The 20,888-nt window shown below is 39.9% G+C and overlaps 1 protein-coding gene across 1 annotated transcript in view; it reads right to left on the bottom strand.

The window, feature by feature from the left end:
* yjefn3 (YjeF N-terminal domain containing 3) overlaps positions 1–20,881 on the bottom strand; it is a 27,948-nt gene extending 7,067 nt beyond the window's left edge. Inside the window, exons 1-3 of the mRNA XM_024259102.2 lie at positions 20,522–20,881; positions 8,897–9,005; positions 1,302–1,412 (exon numbers count right to left, since the gene is read on the bottom strand). Coding sequence (XP_024114870.1) covers positions 1,302–1,412; positions 8,897–9,005; positions 20,522–20,583 — 282 coding nt within the window. The 5' untranslated portion in view covers positions 20,584–20,881. The remainder of the gene's footprint in view (positions 1–1,301; positions 1,413–8,896; positions 9,006–20,521) is intronic.
* Between the last annotated feature and the right edge of the window lie 7 nt (positions 20,882–20,888).

Below are 20,888 nucleotides of genomic sequence, written 5' to 3'. Positions count from 1 at the left end.
AAAAACTTTATCGTCAATATTAAAACACTACTGGGAATGTTTTTTTTTTTAATTAAAAAAATTGTCATAGGGGGACTTTAAACAATTCACATGTACATAAAAACAAAAGAGAAAACCAGATATTTGTGTGAGAGAATTGTTTTATTTTTTGTGTGATTTTTTCAAAGTTTCAATTTACTTCTGTCGTCCATCATGTTCTCTCCTTCAGCATGAATCAAAGATTTAGGATGGACTCTTAGCATGAAGAAAAGGTTTGACCTGTGAATAATCAATCAAGTCTACTCTGATCACCTCCACAGATCTGCAGCACGGCTTCAGAACTGTTTCAGTCTGCTTCTCATGCTTGAGCCTGTCGCCGTGCTGACAGGGATCATATTGCTCTTTAAAAACATGCACTCCACTGCAGGGAAAGTCATCTTCTGTCCAAAGTAAGCATTTCGGTTTCTCAGATTACATCAAACTCAGATGAATGTGGTCCCAGTTGCTGTGGTGTGCTTTGAAGTCCATTTAAAAATCAGCAAATTGAAACTTTATTTATTTGGAAAATTTCTACATGATATAAATTTGTCAGAACAAGTCAAAAAAGTAGAACGACATAAGGTAAAGTCATTAGCTGCATGCAATAGGGAGTCTGTGTGAATTTCCTTAAGAACAGTTCTGATTTTTTATACATTTCTGTCATTTCCAGGTGAAAAAAAGAAAATCTGTCCATCTCCAACTGTGTTCCTGGCCGGAAAACAAACTAAGTGGAAAACTGCGTCAGAAAGGAGGAAGACTACACTCTGAGACATCAGACTTCATAAACACAGTCTGCTCAAACATAGTTTTAGTCTAAACTATTAACATGCTTGCTAATGTGGCGCGTAGAACACATCTGCTAAAACGCTGTTTCCATTCAGATCCACAGATCCAGAAGATTCCCTCCACTGCAGTCACGAGGACCACATCAGCATATACTCTACAGAAATCAGTCTTGAACTGCGAGTCTGCAGTGTTTGGATCACTCTTCTTAAGACAGACGTGTGGCAGACACAACGGTCATGACATCACACCGCGGCTGCGGAGGCAAAGCGGCTTGAGGGCAGCCTGAACGGGAGTGACAATAGCATGATATCATGCCTGTCTGAGTAGTCTCGCAGAGAAGGTAATGTGATAACTGCTCCGAGACCTTTACAGGAGCTGAATGGATTTCTGCAGCTCACACAGGGCCTGAAAACACTGCTGCCTGGCAGGCTTGACACTTTTTTCCATCGGAGCTGGATAGCTGTGATTCACCTTTACCTTCGGTCCATTGTACTTACAAATATACGCAGGTGTCGTGCACACACAAGACCGATGGAGCCGTTTTGCTCTGGACCGCAGATCACCAGCACTGTTGGCTGCTTCTTTGTTAGAGAACTGAGAGGGTAAGCCTAAAAAGAGAGGGAGAAAAGATCAAATATAAAGTGTTCCAAGAGCAAAATTAGGTAAAGAACCATTAAGGGATAAACGGGCCAATAAATGTAAGGATTATCATGGAAAACAATCAGAAAGATGAATATACTGTAGCTTACCAGCAATGTGTGTTAAAGTAACTCCATTTAATTCTTCCATTCAGAGCTGCTTATTGTGTGAATACTTCACAGCACACAATAACATAACATTTTAGTGTAATGCTAGCTGGGTTTTGTGCTAATTTAGATATGTTTACAGTTTTAGACTAATTTGGAGGGTGGTTAAAATGTTAGCATTATGCTAGCTGTTTTTGCTAATTTTGATGTTTCCAGTTTTTTAGGCAAATTTGAAGTTTAGTGCACATTTAGCATTATGCTAGCATTTTTTTGATCATTTAGATCAGTTTCCAGTTTTTAAAGCTAATTTGTGAATATGCTAACATTTTAACATTTTGCTAGTTGCTTTTGGCTAATTTAGACAGGTTTCTAGCTTTTTGGCTAATATGGCATTTAGTAAATATTTTAGCAAGCTTTCAGCTTCAGCATTTTCAGCTAACTGCTCTGGTATCTTTAGCGGCCACATTCAGCTTACAGCGTTCACACTAGTACTATCACAGGTAATGCTATCAATCTAGTTCTAAATGTACCATTATACCTAAATTATACTCTACATAGCAGACTACAATAAGTCAGGGATATCACTTATTAAACTATCCATTGGATGATGAAAGAAGGTTCTATCAAATAACCTTGGGAGCATAGTAAAAATGTCAGCATATGTGAGGTGGTTCCTTAAATAACACTCTCTGTCCAGACTGGAGTGAGCTGCTGGCATCTTCTGTGTTGTTCTTCCAGTCCCTTGTCAGTCACCCACACCTCTCTTCAACCAAACAGGTATTAGTTTCCTGATATCCTGACAGGCTAACTGTCTATGTCCTTCACCAAACTGGAGCTCTGTGTGGGTGAGAGTGAGCTGGCACACTGTGCTACAATATTGCAGGCAGGTTTCTGCTCTCTAGCTGGCAGATTTTCCACCAGCCCCTCTGTGCAGCAAATGGCCCCAAATGGAATTTTCCTGGGCTGTTTGGTCAAATTTTGCGTTACTGTATTATTCAAGGTGAGTAATTTATCATCTGATATCGTCATGGCCAATGACTCTAAGGAATTCCAGAAAAAGCTTCAAAGGGTTTAGGAAAAAATCCGGTTTAACTCCAGTCCAAAAATGTGGGTCAGAACAATAGATTCAGGACCCATTAGCCCAGTTAGTGCGCTGCCAAGTAAAGAGTGTGTGTGCTGCAAAACCAGCAAACTCCATATGAAAGACCATCTACAGTCTTCTCTCATTTATTGTGAGGGCTGCATAAATAAATAATCTTTGATAAGTGAAATCTGAAAAGTAGGATAATAGATGCTTTAAGGCTGCAAAACTCCTCACTACACAATATATACACTTTTCCAGATACACATGAACATTTTCACTCTTCTCTCTCTTGTTTAAACTCTGAAAGTTCAAACCTTCATAGAAGAATAAGTCCAGTTTTATAGACTGGAAACAAAGATCTGATCGATTTATGGAACTCTGGTAAGATGCACGTGAAGAGACACGGCACGGAACAGATTGATTGACAGGATCAACAGCCAATCAGGATGCAGAACACTGTGTGCTGTGTACAAAACTACTAATCCAATGAAAGAAATGAGCAAAAAAGCAAGTCTTCAAAAGGTGAATCACGATACAGCGGGGGAACACTGATGCTTTACGAGAACAAATAGAGATTCAAAAAATTACCAGGTTAAATGCTGACCGTGTTGATTTAAAACTGATAAACCGCTTTACTACAAAGGTCCAATGTATTTAATCTTTAAGTCTTTAGACTTCATCTACTTTATTTGTTTTAGCTGGGTCATGTTCATAATTAATAATGAATGATCAATGATTCATCGCTGTAAAATGTAGGGGAGTTAGAACGTCGTCCATGCAGGATATTCAGAAAGATAACTCGGCTCAGTGTTCAGCAGAGAGGATTCCAAAAAAGAAACGCTTGTCTGAGTTTCTTAGAAATCATCATCTGCATCAGAAAAGCTCAGAACCATCAGACAAAACTAAAGACAAGGAAGACAGAGATGTCTGATGAGTGCTGGAGGGCAGATGGTCAATTAAAGCGCGAAACACTCAGATTATGGGACAATAAAACTAAAGCTCAGGCAGTGGAATGAGGTCAAAAACTTATATCAGAAAGATTAAATGATACAAGTAAACTGACCAAAATTAATGAACGTGAAGAACATGAAATGTGCAGCAAAAGCAGCAGAAATCCTTCACATTTCTCATTTTCAAATACTGATTCTCTGATTAAGTTGTAGAAAAGCTTCAGCGTAAATGTAGTGTGGCATTCATCAAGCAACAGCAGGTAATGACCTCAAGCCCCTGATGATAAGAAACGAAACTCTTAAGCAACATCCACATGTGTGATCCACACAGCTATTCTGCCATCATGATATGAAACGACACAGAATCCCAGAATCATGGAAAACCATCAGGGAGGAATGTCCTACAGATAGGCTGTTAGACACACGTGCACAACCACCCACGCACGTGCATGCACGCAAACACACAAACACATTTACACATGCGCATTTGCACAAACACACATTTGCACACACATGCATACACAAAGTGTAGAAGTGGCTGATCCATAAACATGTGGGTCTCCACTAATATTTTTGGAGCCTGAATAATATTCAATGTCATTTTTAGATGTGTTGTTGATTCGATCAGCTAAAGCAGAAAATCTGTTTGAACATTATTACTGAGAGCATGTTTCACTGCTGAGGAAACATTAGACTCTCTGAAGGCACAGAACAATTTCAGGCTCCGATGTCATTCAACACCGAAAAGTTCAAGTTTAATATAAACTTAAATCATGCTAAGCGGTCATTCATTAGTCATGTGATCAGGTTTCTGCAGACAACAGCTCTGTTGAGAGAATTTACCAGTTTGAAGTTGATTAAAGATGAGACTTTGTGGTAATCATTTTCAGGAGTATTGCATTTCACCAAATGTTTTTCTTATGATACAACATACTGCCTGCAAAGTTTGACCTAATTTTTTGGTGTTAGAAATGTATTTTAGATTGAATAATAGCCAGTAGTCATGAAAACTACATTTCTCTGTAAAACAAGTCTGTGACATGACTTTCAGTTAAATAAGTAGCTTTTCCCTCCAGACTTCTGCTGGAAAGAGTTTGTTCTTTACACCCCAATCCGCATGTATCAGTTGTGATGTAGACGTGAAAAGCTAGTTTCTATGTCGAATATTAGAGTGTTGCTGTTTTGGTTCTCTTAGATCAGGAGAGTCAAACTTAAACGCACAAGGGGCCAAAATTCGAAACACACCTTAGGTCACAGGCTGAACAGGCTTAGCGACAAATTAGCCTAAAAAAAAAAATAAAAAAAAAAAAACTCAGCCAAAACAGCCACCATGTAGCTGAAATATTAGCTAAACTCCAAAACAGCTTAAAAAATCTTAGTAAATGTTAAAATAGTCCAAAAAGCTATCAGAATGCCAATTTATAAAACTTTAAAACTGTAACTTTTTAACATAATCATGAATAATTAAAAGCAGGAATATTATTCCAGAATAAATCAACTTAAACCTTAAATAACTTTCAATATTTTACTCTCCATAAAAATATCCCTTGACTTTGACATATGTGATCTAGACCAGTGTTTCCCACCCCTGGTCCTCAGGGCACACTGTCTGGCATTTTTTTAATCCAACCCTACTCAAACACACCTGCCTCTGATGACCGTCATTGTCAGGCTTCTGCTGAGCCTGATGATGAGCTGAATCAGGTGTGCATAAGCAGGGCAACATGGACAACATGCAGGACAGTGTGCCCCGAGGACCAGGGTTGGGAAACACTGTTTTAGACAATATGAGTCTTTCAAATTGAAATAAAGATAACAGGAAGTATTATTTTACCTCACAACCTTCGATGTAAAATATTCATTCATTAATTTTCTTGACCGCTTCATCCTTTTGGGGTCGCGGGGTGCCGGAGCCTATCCCGGCTGCTGATGGGCGAAGGCGGGGTTCACCCTGGACAGGTCTCCAGTCTGTCTCAGGGCCTCAATCGCACACATTCACTCTCACATCCACACCTAGGGACAATTTAGAGTCACCAATCCACCTATGAAGCATGTTTTTGGACGGTGGGAGGAAGCCGGAGTCCCCGGTGAAAACCCACGCATGCACGGGGAGAACATGCAAACTCCACACAGAAAGGTCCCAGCCGGGAGTCGAACCGGGGCCTTCTCGCTGTGAGGCGAGAGCGCTAACCGTGCAGCCCCAATGTAAAATAAAAATGGGAAAAAAAATCATTTCAGAAGACAAAATGAATGTCAAGACTTTAAAAGGAAATGTTAAAAAAGGAATGAAGAGACTTTGCATAAAGTGATACTGGATGTGCTCCAGACTGATCATAAAACTTCTATAAGTATGCAGACATTGAAGATGCTTTTAGAAAAACTCAAACGTCTAAACTTAAATGTCATCATCCATTCAACAATGTCTCATAGTTTCTATCTTTTCAGTTTCATTTCAGTTTGATTTCTGGAAATATTTTTTGTTTCCCAAAATGTTTCATTTCCTTTTGTTGTATTTTTTGGAATTGCCTTTTGGTTTGTGTAATTGTGTGAATACATTGAATGCATTCACACTATTGAGATTCTTCATTTCCGTCTTCTTCCGTACGTTTTTCGGCACGTAAAAACTCAAACACACTTCATGTGATTTACACAATCTTGGTATCAAAACGTTCAGCTCATTAAGGACATTACTGCTTGTATTTTTAGTAGTTGTGCACTTTACAGTTTTTGCGTAGTTACACAATTTGTGCGTTTTTTCAGCCCCATTATAACTAATAGGATTTTTTTACAAATTCCTACAAATTACACACTTTATGCAATTTAAGCAATTTAAAACATTCAGCATGTCCAGAAACTCATGCTTGTACTTCCAGCATTGTTAAAATTCATGTAAGTTACACAAAATTACACAATTAAACACAACTTTACACAATTTTACACAATTTTACACAAATTTGTGCAAATTTTAAGCAAATTCAGCATTTTAAGCAATTTTACACATCCAGCATGTTCAGGAAATTCATGCTTTACTACACATTATTACAATTACACAAGTTACACAAATTTAACACAACTTTACACAATGCGATAATGCATTCACACATGCATTATCGGAGGTAATGCAATTTTTCTAGTTTTGTCTTGATTTCTGAAATGTAATGCAGTTTTGATATGATGTGATTTGCGTTTTTATTGCCGTCATGATATATAATGTGTTTTTACTTTGAGTGATTTGATGGTGTGATTTTCCCTTCAGGGCCACCGTAAGTCTGTATATTTATAAGGTTTTAATGTTTGTTTTATCAAAGTCAAGGGCCTCATTTAAACCCCAGACTCATTTCTAGCTACTAGCTCGTGTTTCAGGTGTTGGAAAGCCCTCAGACTGATTGAGAAACGCTGTCTGGAGCTGGTGGTCGTGACCACTCTCTGGGACATTACACAGATTACTTACAGAAACCAATCATTCATCTTGTAACCAGAGGTGTAGGTATGAGCATGTTCTTGTTTGTTTGGGAGCCAAAACCCACAAGCCGGCAATGAAATTAGTGAAATTGCACTGTCTGCATCTCCTTCTGCAGTAATTTTCCTTAAATAGCTGTGATGTCATGTAAGTGGTTCGGTGCTGCTGGCAGCAGCGGGCAGCCGTGATCTCCAGTACACAGGCCGTGTTTGTCTAGTAAAGCTAAGCTGTTGGTTCTGATGATGAAGGGCCAAGCTTGAGGCTAGCAGAGGAAATGACACTACAGGGGAAGTGCATGCGGTGGATTTAATAACCGGGACAACACATAGTTTGACTCAGACTGCCACAACGTTTGATTTGATCCCGCTTTATCTATATCTGTGCTGCCTTTCAACTGGTTTGGGTTTCTGCTTCTTGTTTGGTCCTCCCTCCTCCAAACAGCAGATGTAGTTTTCCATGTATCTGGTAGCTTGGATGCTAATTCATCAAACACAGCTGCAGTAAAAACCCGACCGTCCGACCAAGCCAGTGGTCAGGTCGATCCGTGTTGCTCCCAGCTGTCCACTGACACAGTTCTCCTCTCAGTTTAACAGAATCCAGACCACAGCTCAGTGAAACTGTAGCCACACCAGAGAGAAGAGCTCCGCTCACGCGGTTGGAAAAACCGGCGCTTCCATGCGGAGCGCTCAGGTGTTGTGCCCTGAGGTTGAGCTGCTCTGGAGAAACTACTGCGGCTCAAAAATGATAGCATGTAAAGTGCTTTTATACGGTCTGCTGAAGAACCACCGACTTATTGAGGTCTCAGTTGGATATTATATGAGCTTTTTTACATGTTTTAGGGATGGAAAATATTACAGCTTTAAAGATCACAAGAAACAGACGAGTAAAGCAAAAGGAAGCATAAAAAACATTTTTGACAACGGTTACACCACAAGTGTCGAGGCCCGGGGGCCGGATCCGGCCCTCCGGCCCTCCAGATCATTTTATTTTATTGTTATTAATGACCTGATGTTATCTTGTGCTCATTTCTAACTTGTATAATTTTGACAAAATATATTTTTATAGAGAGTAAAATATTGAAAGTTATTTAAGGTTATTTAAGGTTTAAGTTGATTTATTGTCTAACAATATTCCTGCCTTTTTTTATTCATAATTATGTTAAAAGTTACAGTTTTAAAGTTTTAAAAATGTAGTTTTAGACTGTTCAATAAATGTTTATCCTGTTCGGTCTGTGACCTAAGGTGTGTTTTGAGTTTGACGCGATTAAGCGTTTAAACGCTAAAAACTCACTAATTTGCTAATTTAGTTTTAAATGTAAAAAGTAAAAGGGAAAGTGATGATGATTTGACTTAAACAAATTTTGAAAGGTACGACAGAAAAGTCATCAGAATAAACTCTATAAAATGGCTGAAACCGGAATGATCCCTTTGATCACACTGATCCAGATCGCCTCGTTTCCATGTGCAAAATGTCCTCGATCGGATCAAAGATCGGACTAGGATAGAACTGTGTACATGGGCCTGAAAACTTCATCTGATTGTAACAAACGTTTAATGCGCCACACGGTTGATCAGAATAAATCATGTTGACATGAGCAGAACTGTCTGAAATTCTGGAAATAGTCGTAGAAGAAGAAATGAACCACAATCACTATAATCCACTTATCTCAATCAGAAGGAAACTTGGATCCGGATGAGTCTGATCGGGTCAGAATATTCTGAATGTGGTGTTTACATGACACATTTTTATTCTGGTTAGGCGTTTATTACTTGTATCCAGGTAAACACAGCTACTGTTTCCTTTTCCAGACTCCTGGGATATGAAGGTAAAGAAGAAAGAAAGAAGAACAGACCTTAGCTATGGCCAGAGCACAGGCTTGTCCCCAGAGCTCGATCAGCTGCTGCTGTCCAAACCTGTAGTCCTTCAGCAGTTCTGCTTCGATCGCTGCTGCTTCTCCTTTGCTGACAGAAACAGAACAAACCAACATTATCATCGATGGAAGCAAAGAGAGCAAACGTTCTATGGCACAAACGCAGCCGTCTGAGCAGGAAAAGTGGACGCTGGAATTATTTATCTATATCATAGCAGAAAATTACATTTTTCTTTGAATTATGAAATACATTTTACATTGCTATTGTAGCATAATTCAAAGATAAACTGTCTACACTATAATGCAAAAGGCACTCAGAAAAGGAGTTTATGGTCATTTGTGTCAGAACATGAGAAGATTGTCGAGAACCTAAACAGAAAGAGCATAAAAACAATCAAGCATGAAGTACTTTTTAATGTGATATCATAACAAAATACTTCAAGTAAAAATAAAGGAAACTAAAAATGATGAAGGCTATCTGATAACACAGAGGAACGAAGTAAAAGAGAAAGCTTCTTAAGGACCTCCAGTTAGAATCTATCCCTCTACAGACATCTAGTGGTGTTCCTTAAGAACACGTTTGAAAATAAGACGTGTTAACTAGTAGTTTGAAATCCTCCCCACAGGAATCTAATAGACGTCTATAGAAAAAGCAACAATGTGAGCAGAAAACTGTTTTTTCAGCAGTAAACAACTCCCATCCACTGCTACCATACAACAGGCTAAAGAACAACCAACTGTTTGACCTTTATTGGAATTATAACCTCAGAACAACAACGGTTCGTCTGCGGCTGAAGGCCTGAGCCTGACTCAGGTGAGTGTGCTGACCTGAGGAGGGCGCTCCAGGGACGACCACCAGAGATAAAGAGGCTCCAGACTACACTGTAAACCCTGACTTTAGCTGGAATCACAATTTTATAGTTTTACTTTGGTATCATTACTTAAAAACATTCGTTGTTTCAAACATTACAGATGAGTTTTACATGTTACTAAATATAATATGTAGAGATCACTTCTGCTCTTAAGTTCCTGCAGGAGTGGGCGGGGCTTAAATCAAAATTGTCTTTGATGGAAACTGGTTTGCCATTTTCTGAATGTTGAAAATAAAGAAAAGCAAAGAGGATTTCCCCCAGAGAGCAAGCTACACCTTAAGAAAGGTTAAGAGTTCAAATATACATTTTTCCAGCTCTAATTCTGCCCTTTGTTAAATAGCAACGTCTTGGTTTTTCTTCTTACAATTTTTTGCATTTGCATCAGAGTTTGCATTAAGCTCAGTCTCTCATTGAAAACTTGTATATTCATTACTTATAAAAAATGTTTTTCAATCCTATTTTTGTATGAAAGTGCTGGTTGCTAGCCAAAAATGGTCAATATGTAAGCACTGCTTTTTGTTTTTCTTGGTGTTCAGAATGTAAACATTCTTTCTCCTTTGGGATTTCAGGTAAATTTTAATGTAGTGACCAAAGCACTATTGTCCATCACCACAATTGTTAGGAAATCATTTCTGCTTTCATAGGTCTGGTTATCTGCTGCAGATTTCCCTCAAGGTGGGTCGCTGCAAGCTTACTCCCTTCCTCATTGGTTTCTTTTCCATCTCCAAAGTCATTATCCTTAGTTTATTTATCTCTTTCTTTCTAAACCCCATGGAGTGAGAAGGTTTTGTGTCTTTCATTTGGGAATCAAGGTCTAAGACTCCAGAATCTCCACAGTCAGTCATGGTCTGCAGTGTCCAGCACCGATGTCGATAAACTCTGTTTCCTTCAATCCAACATCACTGCAACAGTCTAGCACAGGAGTCTGCATCCTTTGACGCCACAAGAACCATTTGGTCCAGGTTTTTATAAAATCCAACGAGAGTTTCACCTCAAAGTTAGGAAAAGACACTTTATTTATGTCTTTGTGGATTTAAGCCGTTCATTTATAAAACATATCTTTGAAATGTTCTCTACAATTTTGTTTTTCTATATCACAAACTTCTTTAACTCTCTCATTCTTTTTCTTCTTTTAGTGGTAAATAAAAACATGACAACATTAGTGTAAAATGGATATTATTTCAAATCTATACATGTAAATAAAATAAGATAAAGTCGCTCTGATTGTAACCACTCTGACTGCAGATTAAACCTTTTACCATCATTATAATCAGTCGGGCCTATTGGACATCCCAAAAATCTAAACATAAAATTCATTCATTAATTAGTTAATGAATTAGTCAAGTCTGAAGTTTCTTCAAAGCCAAAGAGCCAGAATGGATTACTAAAATAAAAGTGACTCCAGAGCCTCAGGTTGCAGACTCCTGATCTTCAGAGTGTTCTAGAGGACTTGATGATTCCTTCTGCTGAGGATCTGGATGGAGATGCAGATTTCCTGGTACCTGTTCAGACTATTGAAGGGTTCGAGATGGACATTTCAGTTTGAAAAAACATGATTCTGATTGATTTCATGTGAGCATAATCTCTGTCTTTATTTTTTTGCACAAACTTAAACATAAATGGTAGGGATTTCACAACTCAGTCAAGCCACAATTTGATTTGATTCACAGTTTTAAAGTCATGATTACGATTTTTTCTGATTTTTTTTTTTTTTTTTTTTTTATCAACAGAATGAATTAAAGGTATTTTAAGGCCGAGTATGTTTCCTTTTCTGTTTTCCTACTAACAGAAAGGATTCAATACAAATAAACAATTCTATATAACACTGAAATGATCACAAATCCTTTCATACTCGTTCATGTTGTGCTCCAGGTGTGATGGACCGCTCCACGCCTGGTCTTATAATGATGACTCAACTCTTCCTAATGTCCATAAAGGACAAAATAAAGGCAAAAGATAAGGCAGGCTGAAATGTTGGGCTAAATAATGAGTTAGCTATCTCTCATTCAGGATTGGTAGAAGAAATAAACCCTGCCGAAATGAGCTCAGAGAGTGACATTTTTCTCTGTTCCCCAGCAAATTCTAACTGTGTAGCATGTGTGTGTGTGTGGGGGGGGGGGGGCAAACCGGTGTATCCAAGTGGGGATCTTGGCATTTACCCGTGCCAGTTTAGTGACAGCAGCTGTCACCCACGGCTCACCTCAGGGATGTTTCCTGAGTCACCGTGAGGAACTGATCTCTGGAAAGTTCATTTCAGTCCACAGTTTCTTCTGGTGGCAATACTGCCAGATTTTCATTGAACAATTGGCCAAATTAGTTTTATTTCAGTGAAAGGTTGCTCTTATATGTTCCCCTTTGAATGAGAAGTAAGTTAAAACAGGTAATAGTACAGTAGTTTGGAAAATTTGACTTTACCTTCGCTTACAAAGACATTGCAGCTATTACAGTTATGTTATCTCTGAATGTCACTTAAGACAAATTTTAAAGTTGTGGTTTGTTTCAGCACAGAGGATACACCAGCTTGGATCAGGTTACAGGTTTTTTTACGTTAAGTTGATGCTTTGGAGAATCTAAAGACCCTTCAGAAAATAATGAACAGTAAAAGAAAACAAGGGATCATTACATTTTCTATGGTTTAAAGGGGATTGGCTGTTCAAATGTATCAGAATAAATATAGTACAACTGAGAAAATGTGTACGAAAGAGGAAGTGAGACCAGCGAGAGAAAACCGACCCACTGTGAGTGTTATCTTCTGTAGCAGAGCAGTGTGCTGCTGCATATGTGTTACTTCTGATCTCATTGTTGAGTAGTTTTGCAACAGATCTAATGAATTCTCTCTAACTCCCTCTAGAAGCTGTTTACCCATCCAAACCCGATACCCCGGTTTGTCCGTTTACACAAACATACTGTGGATTTGGAATTGGCTAAACTATTATTCAGGGGAACAGAGGGATGGAGGAGGGTTATTCGTGATCACTAGTGTTCCAGTGGATGTGTGTAGGGAAGAACCTCAGCTGTTCTAGAAGGTAAAAAGGTTTTTAACACAGTAGTATGAGGGGAACTGAAATAAAAGTTTAATGGCCGAAAGACCAAAGTCAGCCTCTTATGTGGAACAAGTGGAAAAATAATTGTCTTGCAGATATTTTTCTCCACAACCTTTCAGTCTCAGAATCTGTGGTCTGTTAGAAAGTCCTTGATCTAGGAGGGTTTCAAGGCTTTCATCTGTGTCTTCTGGAGTTAACTTAAAAGTTTGTTTAAGCAGATTCTTGAACTGGTCTGTAGTCATTACGGCCAGATAGAGATTTTGGAGTGGTTGGAACAAGCTAAGGTGTTTTTCATAGCAAAGGAACTTTCTTCTGGCTCAGGTTTTGGTTTAAAGAGGAGCTCCAGAATCTCACAAAACTGATCTGTTCAAGTCTTTTGAAACTATGACCACCTGTAGCCTTCTTCATGGCCAGTCTCCATTTGTTTATTAGATACAGACAGACTGAAGGAGGAGGCAAAGGAGACACCACCACGCTCTGATGTTATTAGAGAGGATGGATCGGTACCAAAATCAAGAGGAGGCCATTGAAATATGACAGCCAAGCTGTGAGTCAACGGAAGATGGGAGATCTGTTGTGCTTTGGATGTGAAGGATGTTTCTAATCTGAGCCTATTGAAGAAAGTGTTAGGTTTATTGATTCTAACCGTCAATCCTTCCGCTTTAAATTTATGATCCTCCTTATCTCTGAGCTCACGGCTCTGCAGGAGCTCACTCTTCAGGGCTTTTCTCTGCACCTCCTTGTTATTTCTAATCTCAACTTTAAGTAGGTTATGGACACTTCTAGAGCTCTAAAATATCTGTTTATATATATAGTTATCTAGAGTTTGTTATTGGGGAAGAACGACAACACATCCAGGCATATTTGTTTGGACACAGAAGTATAAATGGTCAGTCTTACACTCAGTGATACCACTGATGTGGCTCACTTTGTGCATCCAATCTGTGGCCTCAAAATATCTTCAGAGTTTGTGATCACCGCCTTACAGTTCTTACCTCAAAGAGAAGAGTTTGTTCACTGAGCAGAGGTAAACGAGGTTGACGATCAACCTTTCTAATACGAGACATGCAGATGACTTACTCACATCTCTGCCATTGTTTGGACTTTGCTACAGATGAAATGGTGTTATGGCTTTCAGTTAAGAAACAGCAAAGCAGAGCTAGTGCTACCTGAAAGTAAAACATATACAACCTTTTCCAAAATATTTGAAAATCATGGAAACGGTTATTGATTTCTGTAATTCCCCCCCAAAATTTAAATTTTCATAAAACATAGCTTCACTTTTTAACGGATTTCAAGTATTTTTTCATAAATTGGGGTTCCAGCTCATAAAACCCACAAAAACAGGATTTGAGAAAATTTTAAAAATCAATATTTAATTATCAGTTTTTGCATAAAAGTTAAATGTCAAAAAGTCATATAGTCATATAGAACTTTACTACATTTTTAGAATGTCCAAAGTGCTTTACAGTTACAGTCCCATTCATACACTCACACATTATGATGGCAGCTTTGCTGCTGAACACTGGTACCAATCTACAACCACCAGGAGCAATGTGGGGTTCAGCGTCTTGCTCAAGGACACTTCGACACATGGACAGGCAAGGCGGAAACCTGTGATCATCCAATCAGATGTCCATCACTCTACCTCTTCTCCACAGTCATGATCACATCAATCAAAATAAAGTATTTTCAAAGTCATCTTTAATACTTCAACAGAAGGGCAGGGCCAGGCCCAGAGAACATTTCAATATGGACCCCATATGGTTTACCTTTGGGCTGAGTTGGTGGGCCCCAGGTGGGTTTGTCGGCAGGTTCCATGGTGACCCCATCTGTGTTTACCCACACTGGCTTAGGTGAGGACTCAGTGGTCTGGGTCCCTACGCTAACCAGCCGGCCGCATAGCAAGTTAGTGAGCTCTGTTGCCCACTGTCATGGAGCAACCTGCTACTACCGTCTCCAGTCACCAGAGGGAGCGCTCACCAGAGTTCTGAGCTCACCACCTGCCATTACCTGGACTCATCAGCTCAGCTGTTTCCCATCACGTCATCACCTCCTCAGCTCATAGTCTGGCTCCACACTTCACTCTCTGCGAAGCTTTGTTTGTGCCACCCTGCCTGCATCTCTGAGTGTTTACTCCTAAACCTGATCTTCTGCCTCCGACCCTGCCACTCTGATTGCCTGCCGCCTGCCCCTGACCCTCGCCTGGACTCTGACTCCTCTTCTCGCTCGTCTCGGATGATCCCATGCCCGTGTATGACCTCTGCCTGTCTGACCCTGCTTATTCTGTGGACTATTAATAAACCTGCTGCACGTGGAACCAGCTGTCTGCCTGTTTGTGACACCCACACTGGCAGACTACTGAGTGCCCAGTAGTCTGCCAGTGTGGGCAACACAGATGGGGCCACCATGGAACTTTTTAACTCATAAAAGATCAAACTTTTTACCAAAGTTTTACTTTGTATATAAAATCTATTCATTCTGGAGGTAGAGTTGATCAAACAAGACGTCTTCAGGTCAACAGGATGTAAAAACCTACAGAGTTTATCATCTATGTGAACCTCAGACATCAAATTATACATTTAACTAATATAAATTAAATAGATGCAATTAAGAAAAAAAATTCTTTAAAGAATTGCTATTTTCTTTTCTCTTCTTTTTGTTCTTTTCCCCTCCTTTGTCCTCAGCAGTCTTACACTGCTGGGTTTTGTTCTTTTAGTTTGGATCTTGGTAGTCTTAGTTTTCAGGCTTTGTTTATTTGTTTTCTTTAGGTAGTTTTGGTTAGACAGACATTATCAGGAGCTGCTGACTCTGACGGTCGACATGTCTGGATCATCAGTCTCCATGACTTATTTTATGTTTGGAGCCACCATGGAGAGATAGAAGAGACACATGTGGATCTGGAGCTGCAGGTTGAAGACCCCTAATTCAGAATAATTCCCGGTATAGCCTTCAGTATAAACCAGGGGTCGGCAACCCAAAATGTTGAAAGAGCCACTTTGGACCAAAAAAATAAAAAGCAAATATGTCTGGAGCTGCATACATGGAAATGCCTTATATAAGTCTTACAATGAAGGCAACACATACAATTCCCATTATGACTGAATGCACAGAAATCTTTATCTTCTTGGTTCTCTCATTTTGCTCTGCTCTAACTCTACATCCACAACTTCTTCCTTTTAACCCAGCTAGGGTTTTGGAGTGCTAATTTGTCTACTTTTGCTTGAGAACATTTCTTATTTCTAAGGTTACAGCCAAAACAAGAACCAAAAAGGGACAAATTAGCAATAAATACACTGACAACACAGTATCCACACAGAAAGAAATACCCTTAAAATGTGTCTGTGTCTCTGAGTGATGCATGCAAGTGTGGGGAAAAAGAGCTTTATGCTTTTTAGACAATGTCTCTAAAAGTATGACTCTGAATTTGTATCTATGCTTCTACACTTATATATGGTAACGACATGTGTGGTTAAGCACTTGGTTTTCAAACTAGCTTCATTCTTTCTAAGACATAGAGCCGCATCTAGAAATATCTGGGCCAATTTGGTCATATTTTCATGAAGCCTTTCACATGCTGTCCCTGTCAGATGTTTTGGATATGTCAAACCAGGAGGAGGACCTCTGAAAAATGTGCTGGAGAGGTTGAATCTCCTGGAGGGGGCAGAAAAGGTGGCAACAGATATAGACAGCTGAGCTTTTCATTACACTGCTGCTCCCACGATACAAGTGACTTAAACTTAAAGACCCACACTGATGAAAACTGTGTTTTTAACATCTTCTTGTAGCATTCCTCTCGTGATGGAGGACTTATATAAAGAAAATTAGGAGTAAAATTGTGTTTCTGAGAATTTCTTTATTCAAATTGTCGTGAATCAGGGGCAGATCAAAAAATGTGGTTGGAAAAAGCTTGTGGTTGTTACATAAAAACTACAATCAGTGGAAAATAGAAAAGTACAATCAGTCCTGCCCACAACTCAGAGGTGAATTTTTAATAAACTCCTGCTGTTCTGCAAAAACTATGTCCAAGAAAACAACTGGTTTTTTTTATTTTGGCTAAAACTGCATATTCATAATGAAAAGATCGCTGAGTACGTTTAGATCAAAAGTAGATCGAAAGACGACTGGAGAAGGACTTTTATGAAATAAATGATGACGAGTGACGACATCCTAAACATGTATAGCTGTAATTTTTAAGTCATTTTTTTCTTTCTTGTAAACTGTACTCTTCAAGACACACATTTAAGATAGGTATTTAAGGCAGTGGTGATCTTCATGACCTATTTAGATCTAGTATTGAAGAAGATCACTACAATATGAACTAGAGTGTTGTGTTTCTCGTCACTATCCCAAGTGAAAATGCTTTTTTTAGGTCAAACAACGCCTGCTTTTGTTCTTGGGGTTACATCGGCTTCACATTGCATCCCCCCCCCCCGTTTCGCAGTCAGCCGACTAAATTGATCTCTCATGCCAGTCCGCCTGCTAGATACACACACACAGTGAGCCTGAATGGAGGAATGGCATCAACAAACGCAGAAGCGGCTCGAAAATATCCTGATAAACGCATTAATTATCATCCAGATCAGGAATTTATTATGGATGAAACTAGAAAATTCTGGATAGAGATGTCCTCTAAACTTAACTGATGAAGGTGGAGGCACGCGCTTTTATAAGGAACAGAGACAGAGTGACAGTCCTCATGTAAAGATTGGAGTCTATTGCAGAGTTTCCCAACCCTGGTCCTTATGGAGGTCTCCCCAACACCCACAAATAAGGGGGAATACTGTATTCTCATCTCTACAGTCAGTTTAGGTACAAAAACATGATGGCATTTGCCAATCGCTGAAATCCCATAGACTTCTGTTTGTCAGAATAACCATTCTAGCTCCGATGTCTCTTTTTAACATCTTCCTGCTAAACCTATTGTTTTTTTCATTATATATTTTATTCATCGCAAGTTTTCCAGATTATAAACTGGCCAATCAGATCCCTCCACAAGACCATATGATGCCTGCTGGCCCCGCCTCAAACGTTCAAAGCGTTTGACAGACTTTCTGACCAATCACTGCTTACTAATGTCATCTGGTCCCAAAATGGTGAATTCAGGCGATATCTGTACTGCGGAAAAATGGCGACTGAAGTGACTTCATTTGGTTGGAACCCGAGGTAACAGGCTTGATCTGTTCATCTCTATTCATGTCAGTGGTTTATGACTAATGCTTTACTAACAACTAGAATGTGGTAAAAGGGCACCATATGACAGCCTCACCTGTCCGTCAAAAGTGCATACAACTTACAGCCTTACAAAGGCACAACAATCATACTTTCCATTTTCAACAGTGGTCGTACAAGCTTTAAGGTTAACTGCAAGAGACAGCACCTTCTGGCTATCCCAAAACCCCACAGCACATGTGCAGGAGTTCACCTGTACAGGTGTGACTACACTTTGATGGAGTACCTCCATAGTAACCACCCAGGATGAGTCCTATCAGGCCTTCTATCAATTCAGCACTGGCCGGAGGCCTCTCTCCACACAGAGTGTGTACAGGTGGATAAAGATGCCATAAATTAAAGGGCCCTCAGCTGTATCTTGGAGGTTGACTCTTGTCATCTGGACTTCTTTCTTAAAGATTTCACTTCTTATTCAGGCAGACAGAAGACTTGAATGAGTGCTGAAGTGTTTTAGGAGAGAAGATTTAAGTCCAGATGCCATGAGTCAACTTCAAGATGTCCCCTGGATGAATGAGAACCTTCACCACCTTTGGTATCAGGTATGCTCCTGTGGGGAAAATGGAGAATGAATCATTTCTACGCAAAGAAAGAAACTTCTTTGTGCTAAGCTTTACTGTGGTTAGCGCTCTCGCTTCACAGTGAGAAGGTCCTGGTTCCTGAACTTTTCTCTGTGGCATTTGGATGTTCTCCTTCTCCTGATCCGGGAACTCAGACTTCTTCCCACAGTCCAAAAACATGCGGACGGGTGAGGGATGGATGGATAATGGATGTTGGATGGATGGATGGAAGAAAATATCGGATAGATGGATGGATAGACGGACGGATGGATGGATGGATGTTGAGATAGATGGATGGATGGATGGATGGATAGACGGACGGATGAATGGATGGATGTTTAGATAGATGGATGGACGGATGGATGGATGGATGTTATGGATAGACGGACGGACGGACCGATGGATGGATGTTTAGATAGATGGATGGATGGACAGATGGATGGACGGATGGATGGATGGATGTTTAGATAGATAGATGGATGGACAGATGGATGGATGGATGTTTAGATAGATGGATGGATGGATGGACGGATGGATGGATGGATGGATGGATGGATGGATGGATGGATGGATGTTTAGATAGATGGATGGATGGATGGATGGACGGATGGATGGATGGATGGATGGATGGACGGATGGATGGATGGATGGACGGATGGATGTTTAGATAGATGGATGGATGGATGGATGGATGGATGGATTCTCTGCTGCCGAACACGTCCATGTGTGACTCATGTACTTATTCTGTGTTTCCAGATCTTGTGTGATTGCAACAGAATAACGGCCCTCATCTAAATGGATGAGTATCCCACTTACAGAGAAACAGAAACAGACTCAGATCATGCTGATGCAATAAAGCACAACTTGACATTAAGTGCACAGGCCATACACACCCACACACTCTCAGGTTGCATCATTTATCCTAATGTCCCTTAGTATCAAATGGAGTTATAACGTAACGTTACGTGTGGTTGGTTAAAGATCCAAGCGAACCATTAAATCTAAAAGTACACGTGTCTCATCTTTATTGGGTTAAATGAAGAAAGATGTTTGTTTGTCAGTGTGATGCAGGCAGAGAACCACAACTATGGAGGTTCTGCTCAGGACACAACGATGATACAAAGTCAGCTAAAACCATGAAACATGACATGTGAACATTTTTTTAATGAAAATTTAATTTAATTTTAACAAAAAAAAGCTATTTTTTCTCTCCCAAGCATACTCACTCTTAATGCAATGCTCTGTTGTCATGGCAACAGAGCTGTTGCTATAAGTTTCTGTGCAATTTTTTAAGCATGCATCACAATAGTTGATTAGTCTCAATTATAAATTGGAAAATGTATGAAGTATATGTACTATAAGACTGATTAGTAGAAGATAGCATCTCTGTTAGAAGTGGTTTGTGTCCAATTAAACTGCATTAATGTCATCCTGGTAGGAATTGTTTTCATTTTGAGGAAAGAAAAGCAAATGAAGTTTGACTGAGTCTGCATGTGGAGGCAGGTCAAATGAGGAGAATCCAGTCTTTGACTGTCGTTTTAAAGTAAATGACCAAACATTACTGGACAGGCTGCAATGATCACCGTAGAAATGAAGGCTGTTCAGACCCGTATGTGATGGGATGTGATGCAACCAGTCCTGTAGTTACATTAAACCATAATAACCCATGCAGCACAAACACCTTCAGTTCTGGGAACTTCAGTCCAAAACAAATGGACCTAAAACTGACATGAAAATGTGGGAAATGACGGAAAACGCAGCAAAACCGATTGATCTGATTTGATCTGGAAACTGGGCTACAGCATGAATAGAATAGAATAGAATAGAATAGAATAGAATAGAATAGAATAGAATAGAATAGAATAGAATAGAATAGAATAGAATAGAGTGCCAGGTGCTTACCTAAGGTAACGCAGAGGTTGGGTGTTTTCCGCCTCTCCATCAGCTGAGCTGTGGTTCATCATCTTGCTCTCGTGTTTTCGCCCAGATCCAGTCGTCACACCCGGGAGAGGAGAGGAGAGGAGAGGAGAGGAGAGGGTGAGGAGAGGAGCCACCTCCGCTTCTCTCTGCGCCTCAATCAACAAACGCTGAACTAAAATGGGTTCCCTCTGTCTGCGTTCCGACTCCCTCGATTGGTTCAGACGCTGGACGAAAATCACTGGCCGCTTCACACGTGCACGCTGGTGCTGCGCGCACACGCTGCCAGTCCGCGTCCCCGGCGCTCCCGGAGAAAACAAACGGACTGGAATAGCACGGAACAGCTGGGACC

The sequence above is a fragment of the Oryzias melastigma genome, linkage group LG4, assembly GCF_002922805.2.
Source record: "Oryzias melastigma strain HK-1 linkage group LG4, ASM292280v2, whole genome shotgun sequence".
NCBI lineage: Eukaryota > Metazoa > Chordata > Actinopteri > Beloniformes > Adrianichthyidae > Oryzias > Oryzias melastigma.
Note: the sequence above shows the minus strand (reverse complement) of the source record. Positions and strands in the feature narration are given on the sequence as shown.